This window comes from Procambarus clarkii, chromosome 83 (genome assembly GCF_040958095.1).
Source record: "Procambarus clarkii isolate CNS0578487 chromosome 83, FALCON_Pclarkii_2.0, whole genome shotgun sequence".
NCBI classification, from domain to species: Eukaryota; Metazoa; Arthropoda; class Malacostraca; order Decapoda; family Cambaridae; genus Procambarus; species Procambarus clarkii.
The window spans coordinates 6,223,148-6,240,647 of NC_091232.1; the positions used below are offsets into that span (position 1 = coordinate 6,223,148).

Below are 17,500 nucleotides of genomic sequence, written 5' to 3' on the forward strand. Positions count from 1 at the left end.
CAACTCCCGCAAGCACAACTAGGTGAGTACACACCTAGAGAAAATTTTAGGGAAAGGGCCACATCTACTCACCTTTGCTTCACCTGAGTGCAACGTCTACCCACCTTTGCTTCACCTGAGTGCAACGTCTACCCACCTTTGCTTCACCTGAGTGCAACCTCTACCCACCTTTGCTTCACCTGAGTGCCACCTCTACCCACCTTTGCTTCACCTGAGTGCAACCTCTACCCACCTTTGCTTCACCTGAGTGCAACCTCTACCCACCTTTGCTTCACCAGAGTGCCACCTGGCCTGGTCATCGAAGTCATCGCGCTGGAGGAGGAAGACAGCGAACTGCTTGATCTTGTCGGTGAGATCAAGGTGCGGCGCAGCCTTGGTACACATGGCGCGCAGTACCGACTCCCTCACTGCGCTGCGCCGCGAAGGGTCAGTAAACCTATAGGGAAAGATGTGAGCACATGAGGAGTGTGGCTGGTGGAAGGCGAGGAATAGGAAGGGAAAGGACGTGGATGTGAGGGAATAGGTGTCGGGAGGGATGTCGTCTGGTGGGAGAAGGAAGGGGAACCGAAGTGTTCTCGGAGCTGGATTGTCTGTTCCATATGAGGGGAAAGAGAGCAAGTGGGGCTCAGGTGGAATTAGGAAACATGATTTAAAAGGGACGCACATTCTCATACGCAGTGAGGGGTGGTAGGGAAGATGGACGACTTGGGAGTAGAGGTCTTGGGGCGTCACCTCCATCAATAACTTCAAAGCAAATACGGTCAAGTATTTGCAAAGTCTTGAGGAATAATGGCACTTTGTACCTGATAGCGGAAGTCAAGAGCTGTATCTCGATCTCCACACACATAAACACAAGAAACCACAAATTCATTTACTTGTCCACCAATGCACCCAGATATTACCCCCACCCACCAATACCCACTCACCAGTCCTCCCCAGTTACCAATACACCCACTTATCCCACCCACCAATATTCCCACTCATCATGCACACCAGTATACCCACTCAGTCCACCCACTCATCAGCCGACCCAATAATACACTCACCCACGAGCCCAACCACATTGCACCATATGATTGGCCTGGTGGGCATACACGTATAAACACAGACCATAGAACATAGGACTTGAGAATGGTCCAGGACGGACCGAAACGTCATCGTCCCTTCACCTTCTAGTGTGTGGTCTGGTCAATACAGACCATAGATTATAGGACTTGAGAATGGTCCAGGTCGAACCGAAACGTCATCGCTCCTCACCACGTCTGAGGAGCACTTACTTGATATCCCTGCAGTCCGTGGTTGGGGTCAGGGTCTTTGTGAGCTGGTTGTGGGTCGGCACGAAGCACCAGCCAACCTGCACCACACCCAACACCACTGTCACCAGCATCGCCGCCCTCACTGGCATCTTCATCATTCTAAGACAAAATTGAAGATTAGCGTTTAGATGGTAAGTAACCTTTGAAAAGAGAGGGGCAGGTAAACAAGGAAGTAAAGAGGGCGTGTGAAAAGGGGGATTGTAAAGTCTATAGATACAGGGGGATTGTAAAGTCTATAGATACAGGGGGATTGTAAAGTCTATAGATACAGGGGGATTGTAAAGTCTATAGATACAGGGGGATTGTAAAGTCTATAGATACAGGGGGATTGTAAAGTCTATAGATACAGGGGGATTGTAAAGTCTATAGATACAGGGGGATTGTAAAGTCTATAGATACAGAGGATTGTAAAGTCTATAGATACAGGGGGATTGTAAAGTCTATAGATACAGGGGGATTGTAAAGTCTATAGATACAGGGGGATTGTAAAATCTATAGGTACAGGGGGATTGTAAAGTCTATAGGTACAGGGGGATTGTAAAGTCTATAGGTACAGGGGGATTGTAAAGTCTATAGATACAGGGGGATTGTAAAGGCTATAGATACAGGGGGATTGTAAAGTCTATAGATACAGGGGATTGTAAAGTCTATAGATACAGGGGAGATTGTAAAGTCTATAGATACAGGGGGATTGTAAAATCTATAGATACAGGGGGATTGTAAAGTCTATAGATACAGGGGAGATTGTAAAGTCTATAGATACAGGGGATTGTAAAGTCTATAGATACAGGGGGATTGTAAAGTCTATAGATACAGGGGGATTGTAAAATCTATAGGTACAGGGGGATTGTAAAGTCTATAGATACAGGGGGATTGTAAAGTCTATAGGTACAGGGGGATTGTAAAGTCTATAGATACAGGGGGATTGTAAAGTCTATAGGTACAGGGGGATTGTAAAGTCTATAGATACAGGGGAGATTGTAAAATCTATAGGTACAGGGGGGATTGTAAACAAAATAGTGATACAGTGGATGACAGCCACACACATCATCTATGCCATGATATTTCTTGTGCGTACGATTCTGCCAGACTCACCCAGAGGGTTGAAATACGGATGGTGGATGAGTTGAGTTGGCTGATAGTGAGAGCATTGATGGTTTAGGATGATGAGTTACGATGGGTACATTGTTGAGTTGGTGTTAGTGATGGCAGATTTGTGGGTGTTTTGATGTGTGGGGGTTCTATAATTTTTACAATTATTTTATTTATTGAATTCCAAAACTGTTCGCCTGTTTTCAACTCTTTACATTCGATGTATAAGTAAAGCTCCCATAGCAGTGCCGTGTTCACGCATGGGCACACTGGTTAACGCATGGGCTCACTGGTTCACGCATGGGCACACTGGTTATCGCATGGGCACACTGGTTAACGCATGGGCACACTGGTTAACGCATGGGCACACTGGTTAACGCATGGGCACACTGGTTAACGCATGGTCACACTGGTTAACGCATGGGCTCACTGGTTAACGCATGGACACTCTGGTTAACGCATTGGCACACTGGTTAACGCATGGGCACTCTGGTTAACGCATGGGCACTCTGGTTAACGCATGGGCACACTGGTTAACGCATGGGCACACTGGTTAACGCATGGGCACACTGGTTAACGCATGGGCCCACGATTTTAAGGGTCTCATGCTACCATATTGCGCATGAGAGATGTCTTGGCAGAGTGGGTAATTACTTTACCTTTCGCTGGAAATGCCTGAGATTGAAGTCCCTTTTCAAATTATATTGATAATAAAAATAATTTGTGCATAACTATCTAACGGCAATCTTGCCTTTTAATGGACGGAGAGGGGCCCCATCATCTGAGTAGAGGGCCCAGTGCCCAGTATCCATCATCTGGGTAGGGGCCCAAGTGCATTGCCTTGTTCAGGGCCTTCAATGCTGTTAAGACGGCCCCTTTCTCATGACAATGGGAAGAGAAATCATGGAGAGCATTCGAACCTACACACTGGGTACTCCAAAGCACACGCCTTAAACCATTAGGCTGCGATATTCTATAAAGTAATGTAACTTGGGATGCAACTGAACTCCTCCTCAGGAACCCTTAGAGTATTCAGTTGAATTCCATGGTTATCTTGAGATTGGTTATCTTGAGATGATTTCGGGGCATTTTTTTAGTGTCCCCGCGGCCTGGTCCTCGACCAGGCCTCCACCCCCAATAAGCAGCCCGTGACAGCTGACTAACTCCCAGGTACCTATTTACTGCTAGGTAACAGGGGCATAGAGTAAAAGAAACTTTGCCCATTTGTTTCTGCCTCGTGCGGGAATCGAACCCGCGGCACAGAATTACGAGTCATGCGCGCTATCCACCAGGCTACGAGGCCCTATGGTATGTTACTCTTTAGCATATCATGGCTTAATGGTTTAGTCGTGTGTTTGGGAGTAGCCAGTGTGCAGGGTGGAATCTCCCTCATGGTTAATACTGATTTACTTCTAATTTAGTATATGGTGTTTACCCCCATTATATCTATTAATAATTTTCTTTGAATTATTCTAAGTTTTGCCCAAAGTGTTTTGTCTAGTAGTGGCTTCATATAATGTGCAACCTTTCTGTACTAATAATTATACCTTTGCTATACTATTATAAGCAAATTATTATTATATAATAGGTTGGGATTTAATCATTAAGAACTACCTTGAGGTTACCTTGAGGTGCTTCCGGGGCTTAGTGTCCCCGCGGCCCGGTCGTCGACCAGGCCTCCTGAAACATTATTGCCAACAGCATTTGGTGTTCCCAGGCGGTCACCCATCCAAGTACTAACCAAACCCAACGTTGCTTAACTTCGCTGATCGGACGAGAAGCGGCGTTCTCAACGTGGTATGGCCGTTGGCAAACTATGTCAAAACAGTGAAATATCTTTTCTCTAAATCACAGGTCATGTTAGATTTAAAAAATAGCAAACTGTTAGATCTAAAACTTCGCAAACAATAACGTTTAAAACTTTGCAAACCGCTTAGAGTCAAAACATCGGGAATGGAACACTATATTTACATAACGTATGAAATTCAACACTACAAAGATGTTGAAATTGAAATTGAAATTGAAATAAGTTTATTGAGGTAAAATACACACAAAGGGATGAGGTGATATTTACAAAGATGTTGGGATATTCTAGATGCAAATTAAACAATGAGAACGGAGAGACACTTACAGTAGGTGGAGCGCCTATAACCTTGTGTATCCTGGGTGGGTGCTAGTGGTGTTGTGGCGGCTGGTGCGTGCTCGAAGCCTCTGCCACCACTCCGCCACGCTAAACAGGTGTCAGCGGTAAGATAACACTATAGCTTACGTCACACCGCTTCTCTTTTTTTTTACGTTATATTCGTCTCTTGTTTCATTTTGACACTTGGTATATGATTTTAGGTGTTTATTGTTGCAGTTTGTTTATGTTTAGAATTCGGGGGTTGTGTTATTTTTATGTTTATATGGTTTTGTATTTGCTCTGAGTTCATTCCACTTGATTACCACTTTCTTTGTATGGTGCAATATATTGTTTGTGTGTGTGTGTGTGTGTGTGTGTGTGTGTGTGTGTGTGTGTGTGTGTGTGTGTGTGTGTGGTGGAAGGAGACGGGGTCATTGTTTTGACCCATTATCAGAGCAATGACTTTTATTCTTCAGATTTCGCGTCATACTTCATTCTGAAATTGTTTATTGAGCTCGGCTCGACAGTCTCTTCTTGTAGCCCATTCCACTTGCAACTCTTAATCTAAAGAAGTGTTTTCTGACATCCATCCGGCTCATCTGTGTCCCCAGCTTCCACCCGTGTCCCCTGGTACTACCGCTTCTCATCTTGAACATTGCCTCTTTGTTCACTCTGTTAATTCCTCTCAATTTCTTATTCTTGTCGCATCTTCTGAAATTTCTTTTTATTTATTTATTTATATACAAGAAGGTACATTGGGATTGTGAGGATACATATCATAGTAATTACATTCTTGTAAAGCCACTAGTACGCGCAGCGTTTCGGGCAGGTCCTTATTCTAAGAACATTTTAAGTAGGTAAATACTTGCAAATCTAGTTTTATTTTGTACTTTTTCAGGCGGGGGACTCCAGGTCGGGCCTGCATATATTGAAATGTTGGCTTTGCATAAATTGTTTTGAAGACCTTTTAATCTAAGAACCTGATAGCTACTCGGACATTTCATATATTCTGCAGAGGATATTTTGACAACGTCTTCCTCATGTGCCGTATTTGGAGGTGTATAATCTAGATCTTTCTCCTTTTCTGTTTCCAGAAGTTGTCTCTATTTTAGCCTTTACCGCCTCTGTGGGCTACTTCCCTCCTCTCCTATCTTCATTACTTTGTAGTATTCTTCGATTCTGAAGAATACTTTCTTATTTTCGAAGAATCGGGCAGATTCTTCCTGCCCGAAACGCTGCGCGTACTAGTGACTTTACAAGATTGTAAATACTCTGCTATGTATTCTCTCAAACCCAATGTACCTTCTTGTATATAAATAAATAAATAAATTCTAAAGTCTCCTCATCAGCTGTCCACATCCAGTGACTTGAATGATTCTATTTCCTCTTTTCAGTGTCATTTACATGTATGAGGAATAGAATAGGCCCTAGCACCGAGCCCTGTGGAACGTCTCCTTGTTACCTATGTGTGTGTACACTCACTGAGTTGCGCTAACGGAGGTTGGGCTTCGGCTCTTTGGTCCTGCCTCTTGCTACATAGTCTCCCAGGCTTGGCGCCTTCTTTTGATAATTACTTACTTGGTTTTGCCTTTCAATCATCATTCATCAATGTATGTGCGGGTGTATATGACTGCATTTGTGAATATGAATGTTCAAGTGGGTATACGTACGAATGTACGAACATGTTTACAAATAGAGAATGTGCGCAGTCATGCGTGCGAAAGAGAGTGCGTGTGCGAGTGCGTGTGCGAGTGCGTGTGCGAGTGCGTGGTGTGACTGCGTGGTGTGACTGCGTACATCTCATTCAACACAGATGTATCTGTCCACACCCTCGCAGCAGCTGGTGTGGGGTGAGGCTTAATAACTGGGGCGAGGCCTGAAAATGAAGGAGTGGCTTGGATATAAGGCAGTGACTTGTAAATAGCGGCAGGGAGCCTGTAAATAAGTATAAGGTTGTGTAAATGAGTGTAGGTACTTTTAAATTAGAGTTAAGACTTAAAAATTTAAGAGAAAGATCTGAAAATGAGCGTAAGAATTTGAAAATGAAGGGAGGAACTTTAAAATCAGGGTAGGAACTTGAAAATAAATTTACAAGTTTGTAAATGAAAGTAGGAAATTTGAAAGGAGAGAGTGCTAACTTTTTAATGAAGATAGGGACTTGAAAATGAGGACAGGGACTTGCATATGAGCATGGGACTTGCATATGAGTGGCCTGTCCTGGTGACTCTGGCACCAGGGGGAACACACAGGCGGGACCAAAGAGCCAGAGCTCAACCCCCCGCAAACACTAATAGGTGAGTACAGTAATGCACTGTCGATGACTATTACAAGTGTAAAAAGATCTTATTTTTAAAGGTCAGGAATACAGTATTGTGATTGGATCACATAGACCTAACAATGAGCATGAAATTAAAGACAATATGGCCAAAATAATAACATAAATAAGTGAATAAAAGAAGAGTATATTCACTCCAATGGATGAGTACATAGTCAGCAGGAAGACAAGTCACGGTGAGTAAGAGACATGACTGTGGCGGGATGTTACCAGTGAGGTCAGTACCGGTCCTGATCCTGACTACTGTGAATGGTGAATCTCCGTAGTGTTTTGTTGAGTCCAAAATTTGTGAGGATAAATATGGTGCGCGACTTGGGGAAAAAAATTGAAAGAATGACCCTAAAAGTGGCTTCTGGAGTTTAACTCAGGCAAGTGCAAGGTGATAACGTTGGATGCTGTGAACAGGAGAACGGACGAAAAGTACCAAATGGGAGGTAGAAATACCCTTGGAGGCGGACAGATAAAAATAAATTAATGTATGATATCAGACCAGAAATATCTCCAGAAGCCTTCATCAACCGGATATGATCAGCAGCATATGCAAGGTTGACCAAACTTGTTGACCAAACCACACACTAGAAAGTGAAGGGACGACGACGTTTCGGTCCGTCCTGGATCATTCTCAAGTCGATTGTGTTTGACCAAACTTAAGAACTGCTCACTTCAGTCTAAATAGGGAACCGTTCAGGATCTTGTATACCACATATATCAGACAAATTTTGGTATATGCAGCGCCAGCGTGAAATCCACAACCCTTTCCACCACCGCCCACGGAATGGGTATGGAGTGCATAATAAAAAAGTGGTGGTACGTGAGCAGTTGGACAAGAAATATCTAAATGATCCATAAATAAATTAAAAGACCAGTTGGATCAGAAAACTCTACACCAGTTGGTTGAAGTTTGAGGATCGGGAACCAAGGGCTGAAGCTCATCCCGCTCAAGCACAACTAGGTAAGTTCACACAGTAAGCTCTAAACTACCAAACTTGGAAAGCAAAGACTTCGTCACCAAGCAAGCGTTAGGAGAAAGGAAATCCTGACTCACAGACTTGATGAAATTTTAAAACACAGTATAATGACTGAGTCAGACAGGAAAGGGACGGCTGGGTCGACTGCATACTTCTATTCTTTCATAAAGCTTCTTATATAATGCTCTGATCTTCTTCATATTCCGGTGCAGTACCTTCAGATAATATTCGAGTCAATGCCCGGATTAACTTGATATTCGTTTACACAGAGAAAAACGTAATACGAGGCTACACAGGCATCTGAATTATACAATGGAAAAGGAGGCTTTTGTATTTAGAAGGGGTATTAGGGAGCCGGTCGGCTGAGCGGACAGCACACTGGACTTGTGATCCTGTGGTCCCCGGTTCAATCCCGGGCGCCGGCGAGAAACAATGGGCAGAGTTTCTTTCACCCTATGCCCCCTGTTACCTAGCAGTAAAATAGGTACCTGGGTGTTAGTCAGCTGTCACGGGCTGCTTCCTGGGGGTAGAGGCCTGGTCGAGGACCGGCCCGCGGGGACACTAAAGCCCCGAAATCATCTCAAGATGACCTCAAGATAACCCATATCAACCTACCCTGGCTTTGCGCCCTGGTGAGGCCACTCCAGACCGACAACCAGAGCGCAACTCCATAGTCTCCTGAGACTGATGGATGCCTACTACTACTACCTACCTTGAGGCTACCTTGAGGTGCTTCCGGGGCTTAGTGTCCCCGCGGCCCGGTCGTCGACCAGGCCTCCTGGTTGCTGGACTGATCAACCAGGCTGTTAGACGCGGCTGCTCGCAGCCTGACGTATGAGTCACAGCCTGGCTACTCCAATGAATAAAGCAGTCCTTGGAAGTCAAGCAAGATACGAGTTTTATGGTCGAGAGTTCGTGATGGAGGGATGAAACATCATGCTGGCAACAGTATTGAAAGATGAGTACCAAAAAAAAAACTGCAGGACATGAGAAAGCAGCATGCATGGTTCGTTAGTGGCTACTGGAGTTCAACCCTAGCAAGTGTAAGGCACTGAGAATGGGAACAGATGGAGGAGGCAGGTAATATCGTACTGCATCAACGTGGAGCCTACCCCTTTTAAGCACATACCAGAAGCTTGGAAATAATCACACCAGTCGGTTAATGGTTAATAGCCGGGACCTAAGAGCTTGGTTCCATTCCCAGCAAACAGCTAGGCGAGTCTCAAGTCGGCTAGGCGAGTCTCAAGTCGGCTAGGCGAGTCTCAAGTCGGCTAGGCGAGTCTCAAGTCGGCTAGGCGAGTCTCAAGTCGGCTAGGCGAGTCTCAAGTCGGCTAGGCGAGTCTCAAGTCGGCTAGGCGAGTCTCAAGTCGGCTAGGCGAGTCTCAAGTCGGCTAGGCGAGTCTCAAGTCGGCTAGGCGAGTCTCAAGTCGGCTAGGCGAGTCTCAAGTCGGCTAGGCGAGTCTCAAGTCGGCTAGGCGAGTCTCAAGTCGGCTAGGCGAGTCCTAGCTCTTTGCTGCGAATGTGAAACTCATACACCGGAAATTTATCTCCTTTCTTACACCTCTCATTCTTCTATCCTCAGCCTCCTCGTACCTCTCATTCTTCTATCCTCAGCCTCCTCGTACCTCTCATTCTTCTATCCTCAGCCTCCTCGTACCTCTCAACCCCCCCCCTCTCTCTCTCTCTCTTTAACCTCCTTTTTCCCTCCCTTTTCTCTATCCCTTCTCTTCCCTCTGTCCCATTCTTCCTCCCCTTCCCATATCCACTCCCCATCACCGGAATTACAGCCGCACTTGATATCCCTTTCACCATCTCTCGTCTGAGATTAAAATGGAAATAAAAGCCTTAAGAACAAAGATTCCATAAAAAAAAGACTGATAAAATATTTTTTTTTTGGTTTAAATTTTAGTCGCTCGTCTCTGTGAAAGGAAAAATGGCAGACCCAAACAAGGGTGGAAAAGGGTTACCTCTCCCAGGGTGATGGGTATACCTCTCCCAGGGTGATGGGTATACCTCTCCCAGGGTGATGGTTATACCTCTCCCAGGGTGTTGGGTATATCTCTCCCAGGGTGATGGGTATACCTCTCCCAGGGTGATGGGTATACCTCTCCCAGGGTGTTGGGTATATCTCTCCCAGGGTGATGGGTATACCTCTCCCAGGGTGATGGTTATACCTCTCCCAGGGTGTTGGGTATATCTCTCCCAGGGTGATGGTTATACCTCTCCCAGGGTGATGGGTATACCTCTCCCAGGGTGTTGGGTATATCTCTCCCAGGGTGATGGGTATACCTCTCCCAGGGTGATGGTTATACCTCTCCCAGGGTGTTGGGTATATCTCTCCCAGGGTGATGGGTATACCTCTCCCAGGGTGATGGGTATACCTCTCCCAGGGTGATGGGTATACCTCTCCCAGGGTGATGGGTATACCTCTCCCAGGGTGACGGTTATACCTCTCCCAGGGTGTTGGGTATACCTCTCCCAGGATAATGGTTATACCTCTCCCAGGGTGATGGTATACCTCTCTCAGGGTGATGGGTATACCTCTCCCAGGGCGATGGTTATACCTCTCCCAGTTTGATGGGTATACCTCTCCCAGGATAATGGTTATACCTCTCCCAGGGTGATGGTATACCTCTCCCAGGGTGATGGGTATACCTCTCCCAGGGTGATGGGTATACCTCTCCCAGGGTGATGGGTATACCTCTCCCAGGGTGATGGTTATACCTCTCCCAGGGTGATGGGTATACCTCTCCCAGGGTGATGGGTATACCTCTCCCAGGGTGATGGTTATACCTCTCCCAGGGTGATGGGTATACCTCTCCCAGGGTGATGGGTATACCTCTCCCAGGGTGATGGGTATACCTCTCCCAGGGTGATGGGTATACCTCTCCCAGGGTGATGGTTATACCTCTCCCAGGGTGTTGGGTATATCTCTCCCAGGGTGATGGGTATACCTCTCCCAGGGTGATGGGTATACCTCTCCCAGGGTGATGGGTATACCTCTCCCAGGGCGATGGTTATACCTCTCCCAGTTTGATGGGTATACCTCTCCCAGGGTGATGGGTATACCTCTCCCAGGATAATGGTTATACCTCTCCCAGGGTGATGGTATACCTCTCTCAGGGTGATGGGTATATCTCTCCCAGGGTGATGGTTATACCTCTCCCAGGGTGACGGTTATACCTCTCCCAGGGTGACGGTTATACCTCTCCCAGGGTGACGGTTATACCTCTCCCAGTGTGATGGTTATACCTCTCCCAGGGTGATGGGTATACCAATCCCAGGGTGAGGGTTATACCTCTCCCAGGGTGATGGTTATACCTCTCCCAGGGTGACGGTTATACCTCTCCCAGGGTGACGGTTATACCTCTCCCAGGGTAATGGTTATACCTCTCCCAGGGTGATGGGTATACCAATCCCAGGGTGAGGGTTATACCTCTCCCAGGGTGAGGGTTATACCTCTCCCAGGGTGACGGTTATACCTCTGCAGGGTAATGGTTATACCTCTCCCAGGGTGACGGTTATACCTCTCTCAGTGTGAGGGTTATCTTTCCCATGGTGAATTGGCAACGCTAGCTGATGGGAAACATGGAAAGGAGGAAGAGGGTAGGGAGGCAGGAAAGTGAAAGAGGAGGTAGGGAGAGAAGAAGGGAGAGAAGAAGGGAGAGAAGAAGGGATGTAGCGTGGAAGGAGATAACGAGGAAGAGAGAGGGTGGGAAGTAGACAAGAGAAGAGATAGGAGAGGAAGCTAAGACTAGAGAAATGGAAGGGAAAAAGGAAACAGAGGAAGACAACAAATGATGGAAGGACGCGGGAGAGACGCAGGCCGCCATCTTGTTTCATACTTTAGAGGTTCCGTAGCGTCTACGTCTCTGAAATTTACGTCTTGAGCTCAGAACCAAGAATCCCGGGTTCGATCTCCAAGCGGGGCTGGAACGGATGGGTTCGCTTCATATCATAGCCCGTTCTCGCACTTTCGTATAGTCAATATTGACTTATTAATATTGACTTATTAATGTAGGTCAATGTTGACCTATACCTATAATAGGTTAAGTAATAATTGTAATTACGAAGCAATAAGATGCTTATCTTAACATACTAAGAAGGTTAGGTAAGGTCGGTGTTTTCTATGAAGCTTTTTAAGGTAAACTAGTATGTTTAGTATGTCACATATGCACATATTTAATAAGTCAATATTAACTGTATGAAAATGCGAGAACGGGTTGCATTTCATCTGATGCCTCTGTTTTCCCTAGCAGTAAATAAGTACCTCGGGAGTTAGGCAACTGTTGTGGTTTGCATCCTGCAGAAGGTCGTCAGACGGTGGTTTAGGGGAAGTTTATTAAACCTAACAATAATAAGGTTTAATAAAGGTTTAATTAACCTTCTTGTGCCCGACTATGGGGAGCTAAAAGGTGAAATGCTTAAGGTTATGAACTAACAGGTTATGGCTGCATATTCCAGCCATAACTAAACACAAGTTATGGCTGTAAACGGTAGAGCGACGGTCTCGCTTCCTGCAGGTCGGCGTTCAATCCCCGACCGTCCAAGTGGTTGGGCACCATTCCTTTCCCCTGTCCCATCCCAAATCCTTATCCTGACCCAGTCCAAGGGCTATATAGTGGTAATGGCTTGGTGCTTTCCCCTGATAATTACCGTATGCATGAATGTAATTTATGTAAAGAATTGAACCACACCAAGTTCAACGGTTATTCAATGAATAACGTGTACAGTACTGAGTTAAGTACTGAGTACTTAACTCAGGCGAAGTACAGTGATGGTACTTCGCACGCTGCTGAGTGTATTATTAAGGTCCTGAGTACATGGTTTGAACAGGACTTATAACTCCACGACCAATACGAGTATTTGGCCGTTGAGTTATAAGTATTATTCACACTATATACTCTGACCTTAATAATATACTCAGGATAGTTATTATTTATTATTAACATCTTTATTGACAAAATTAATTACAATTTTGCCTAATCTGAGGATTTCGATTAAGCACTCAGGATAGTGTGAAACACTTGGTGTAGTTCAATTCTTAACACAAACTACATTCATAGATAAATGTGGTTTTTTATCCTATGTTATTATGTCTGTGATAAGATAATTCCATAATAATAATAATGAATATAGAAGGTAAGTATGATTGAGTAATGAACACAAGCAAGGGTGAATTGGGTCATGAAGTTGTTATGTCCTAATAACAATGTGTGGTGAGAATAACTCAAACGGTTGAAGGTCGTGGGCTAGATGTGGGAGATTATTGGATGACATCTCAATGATGATTCAGTGTGTGTGTGTGTGTGTGTGTGTGTGTGTGCGTGTGTGTGTGTGTGTGCGTGTGTGTGTGTGTGTGTGTGTGGACCTTCTGACCATAGACTGGGGCACGAATTTTGGTAAACATTAATGGTTTTGTTTGTATGGTATTACCTATACATTTATGTCACTCTCGCATTGTTTTATGATTTATGTTAGAAAATGTTAAAACCCAGGCAAAAGCGGCCAGTCTGTATTACCGACATAAACCAGTGAAGGAAGCATACTTTAGCTGCTCTTGAAACTATGGTAGTTTGTTAGTTTGTTGCATCAAGCTCAAAAGTGGCAGTTTGTTGCACATTCAACGGTTGCATAGTTATATGATTTAATCACTGAACAGTTGAATAGTTTTATCACTGCTGAAGCACTGAAAATGTGCAGCAGCAGTCAGTGTGGACCTGTGGGCTTCATCCCTGTCGTAGCCTCAACCCGTGAGTCTACATGAGGCTAGTGACACTATGGCCAAGTGAGTGAGTCATTTCCATAATGAGACGCCCCTCTTCCTCCTCGTTCTTCTCTAATTCCTCTTCTTCCTCCTTGTATATGAGACTCAAGCTAGCTTGTTGTTGATAAATATTCGCTACTTGGAAGAAACAGTTCCAAGCAGCACGGGCTATGATGAGCCCGTAGCTACTCAAGCTAGCGATGGTTGAGTCCTGACACCAGTCACATAAGGGTACAGTGATTGTACTACAGGTATGCAATGGTACAGTGATGGTACTCTATGTATGCAGCGGTACAGTGGTGATGTATTAATGCAATAGTATGTAGGGCAACGTTGGAGTACTGGTACTGGGGAGTCTAATATTCTGATAGTGAGTTGTTAATAGATAGGAAGGTACAGTCACACGTATGGAGTTAGTTAGCCGGAGACATAATGTTACATATTCACTTATATAGGACAATGATACCAACTTATATGGAGGCACAGTGATACCAACTTATGTGAAAACACATTGGTACTACCTTCCTCATAACAAAAAAAATTATGTATATATATATATATATATATATATATATATATATATATATATATATATATATATATATATATATATATATATATATATATATATATATATATATATATATATATGTCGTACCTAGTAGCCAGAACGCACTTCTCAGCCTACTATGCAAGGCCCGATTTGCCTAATAAGCCAAGTTTTCATGAATTGATATATTTTCTCAATTTTTTTTCTCATGAAATGATAAAGCTACCCATTTCGTTACGTGTGAGGTCAATTTTTTTTTATTGGAGTTAAAATTAACGTAGATATATGACCGAACCTAACCAACCCTACCTAACCTAACCTAACCTATCTTTATAGGTTAGGTTAGGATAGGTAGCCAAAAAAGTTAGGTTAGGTTAGGTAGGTTAGGTAGTCGAAAAAACATTAATTCATGAAAACTTGGCTTATTAGGCAAATCGGGCCTTGCATAGTAGGCTGAGAAGTGCGTTCTGGCTACTAGGTACGACATATATATATATATATATATATATATATATATATATATATATATATATATATATATATATATATATATATATATATATATTATATATATGGAGAGGAGATATTTCCATATATATATTATATATATGGAGAGGAGATATTTCCATATATATATTATATATATGGAGAGGAGATATCTCCATATATATATTATATATATGGAGAGGAGATATTTCTGCATCCGTGTTGTGTAGTTGAGGTAACTTGATGTGTAAGCTTGGAGGGTTTGAGGTGTGAAGGAGAATGGGAAGATAGGCGTTCGTAAACAGTTTGTTGATTCGAGACGTAAGAGACAATGAACGAGACAAGCTGGACAAGTTTCGTAACAACTTGCGTACCTGTTGGATGAAACTGGTCCTTAAGCTACGAGGAGAGGCTTAGGTAATTATAGAAACCACGAGGAGCCATATGACATTTAAGGTGAGGCTAACTACATACATAGTTTGAAGAGTATGATGAAAACACATTATGGCCGTACAGAGTCATTGTAATATGTGACCGATGGCTTGCCTGTGATCTCACGCTCTCCCTACAAGCACATGTGTCGAGAACAGACTTCCTCTGTGAGACGTACTCATTTTCGTTCTGAATCTTGAGTCTTATCAAAAGTCTTATCCAAAGGGACCTCAATGCACGTCCCAAAGGGGCCCACAGAAGCAGTATTCGTCACTCGTGCCGATATTCATTATTCTCAGCGAAGTCGTTACTCTCCAGCCCGCCATCTTGAGCGTTCACAACGACACTAAATTGATGTACTGAATTGCCTGAAGCCAGCCTAACCGTGGACCCCATGTATAGAAAACGGGACATCGCGGCGTCAATTTTGTGAGCCTCTTATGATTTTTTAGTACATACATTTTTGGCTTGTAGGGATTTATACAACAAAATGATATGTACTGTTCGGTAATATGCATTATTATCGACGATATTCGTTACTCGGAATGATTTATCACCTGCAGCGATATACAGTTGAGAGGCGGGACCAAAGAGCCAGAGCTCAACCCCCGCAAGCACAACTAGGTGAGTACAACTAGGTGAGTACTGGATTCTATTCATCGCTTCGCAGCGATATTAATTTCTTGGAATGACATCCATTGAGTTTCTTACGAGAAGCGAAAGGTCGTTGAAGTCATCGAGGAAGCAAGTGGACAACTCCTGAGAAAGTTGATCAGGTGTTGGGAGAAGGAGATTTTTTTAAAACCTTTCTCTTCCTTTTGTGTTGAACTTAGCAGGGCGTCTTAGAGCGGCTCTGAACATTTTGCCCCGCTCGTAGTCTTGGTAATTTGGCCCTTCTCCTGCAACATTTCTTCAAACATTTGTAAGATAGTTATAAGACGTTCTCGCTTCTGTTACTTGGGACAGACGAAAAGGTATGTATGCTGATTACCATTGTAAAAACATTTCAAATATCTTCTGTGATGGAATGCTGAATATCTCACTATGAACTGTAGCAGCTCTCTTAATCTGTCTATATAAGACAGACGGAAATGTATGTATGTATGGTGGTTAGTATTGTATAAAAGTATGGTCATGTCTGTGGTAGAAAAGAAACTGAACTTAAAAAGAAAGGAAATGACAATGTTACCGGAGCATTACCAAGTAGTGTAAAAATGGTCTCTTACTTTCTTTTCAGAAGTGTGTAAAAAATTTTCAACCACGTTATTGTGATGTATTTTCTGTATTGGAAAAAGGTATTGAGCCATTTAGCACGCTCACGCAGTGCTAAAAGGCGCGAGTGTGCGAAATGTTTGTATGGTTATAAGCATCTGATATATAAAAGGCATTTATCCCCCTTGGTTGCGAATTAATGTTCATCCTTGTAAACTACATGGCCAGGTATTATGAGCTTAAGGGCTTCTCTGTCGTTGATAAGACAGAGAAGCTTCGTCCTGCTTCTTTGATAAGACAGAGACACTTCGTCCTGCTTCTTTGATAAGACAGAGAAGCTTCGTCCTGCTTCTTTGATAAGACAGAGAAGCTTCGTCCTGCTTCTTTGATAAGATAGAGACGCTTCGTCCTGCTTCTTTGATAAGACAGAGAAGCTTCGTCCTGCTTCTTTGATAAGATAGAGACGCTTCGTCCTGCTTCTTTGATAAGATAGAGACGCTTCGTCTTGCTTTTTTGATAAGACAGAGAAGCTTCGTCCTGCTTCTTTGATAAGGCAGAGAAGCTTCGTTCTGCTTCTTTGATAAGACAGAGAAGCTTCGTCATGCTTCTTTGATAAGACAGATAAGCTTCGTCCTGCTTCTTTGATAAGACAGAGACGCTTCGTCCTGCTTCTTTGATAAGACAGATAAGCTTCGTCCTGCTTCTTTGCTTCGTCTCAATGTCGTTTAGAACATCCACTACAGTTCAATGGGACGTTTGTTACATGCAAATAAATATTTTATTTAGAACTAAAGGTTTGTTTTCAATATTCAAAGAAATATTTGAATATGTAAAGGGAAATTGTTGACACCCAAAGGACAATTTTTATCACCCAAAGGGATATTTTCTTATACCAAAAGATAAATGTTTAACTCTCAAATGAAAATGCTTTACAGTGAGCTCTTTTTAATATCCATATATTTATTATAAACTTCGATAGGGACATTTTAAAACATGCTAAAGAATATTTACACTACCCAAAGGGAAATTATCAAAATCCAAAGGAATATTTTTGAGCCAAAGTGAAATTGTCAACATACAAAGGAATGTATTTATTGTCAAATGGGACATTTTGAACATCCATCTGGAGCGAGAGACTCTGGGAGCCCCGAGAGACGCTGAGCAAGAAGAGTCTGTAAACACCATCAGCAGAGCTCGAGGAGTCCTCGGCCCGACAACTG

At 43.6% G+C, this 17,500-nt stretch overlaps 1 protein-coding gene and 1 non-coding gene across 4 annotated transcripts in view; both read right to left on the minus strand.

Moving 5' to 3' along the window:
* LOC123768700 (uncharacterized) overlaps nucleotides 1-4,695 on the minus strand; it is a 10,402-nt gene extending 5,707 nt beyond the window's left edge. The window contains exons 1-4 of one of the 3 annotated variants that reach the window (XM_069316337.1): nucleotides 4,540-4,695; nucleotides 1,278-1,415; nucleotides 287-436; nucleotides 169-190 (exon numbers count right to left, since the gene is read on the minus strand). In XM_069316337.1, coding sequence (XP_069172438.1) covers nucleotides 169-190; nucleotides 287-436; nucleotides 1,278-1,414 — 309 coding nt within the window. In that variant the 5' untranslated portion in view covers nucleotide 1,415; nucleotides 4,540-4,695. Of the gene's footprint in view, nucleotides 1-168; nucleotides 191-264; nucleotides 437-1,277; nucleotides 1,416-4,539 lie in introns of all 3 variants that reach the window. The other 2 variants (XR_006774127.2, XM_045759393.1) reach the window with 2 other exon arrangements.
* Nucleotides 4,101-4,219, minus strand: LOC123768884 (5S ribosomal RNA). Its single transcript, XR_006774161.1, has one exon. It is a non-coding gene; the product is annotated as a 5S ribosomal RNA (ribosomal RNA).
* Nucleotides 4,696-17,500: the final 12,805 nt, after the last annotated feature.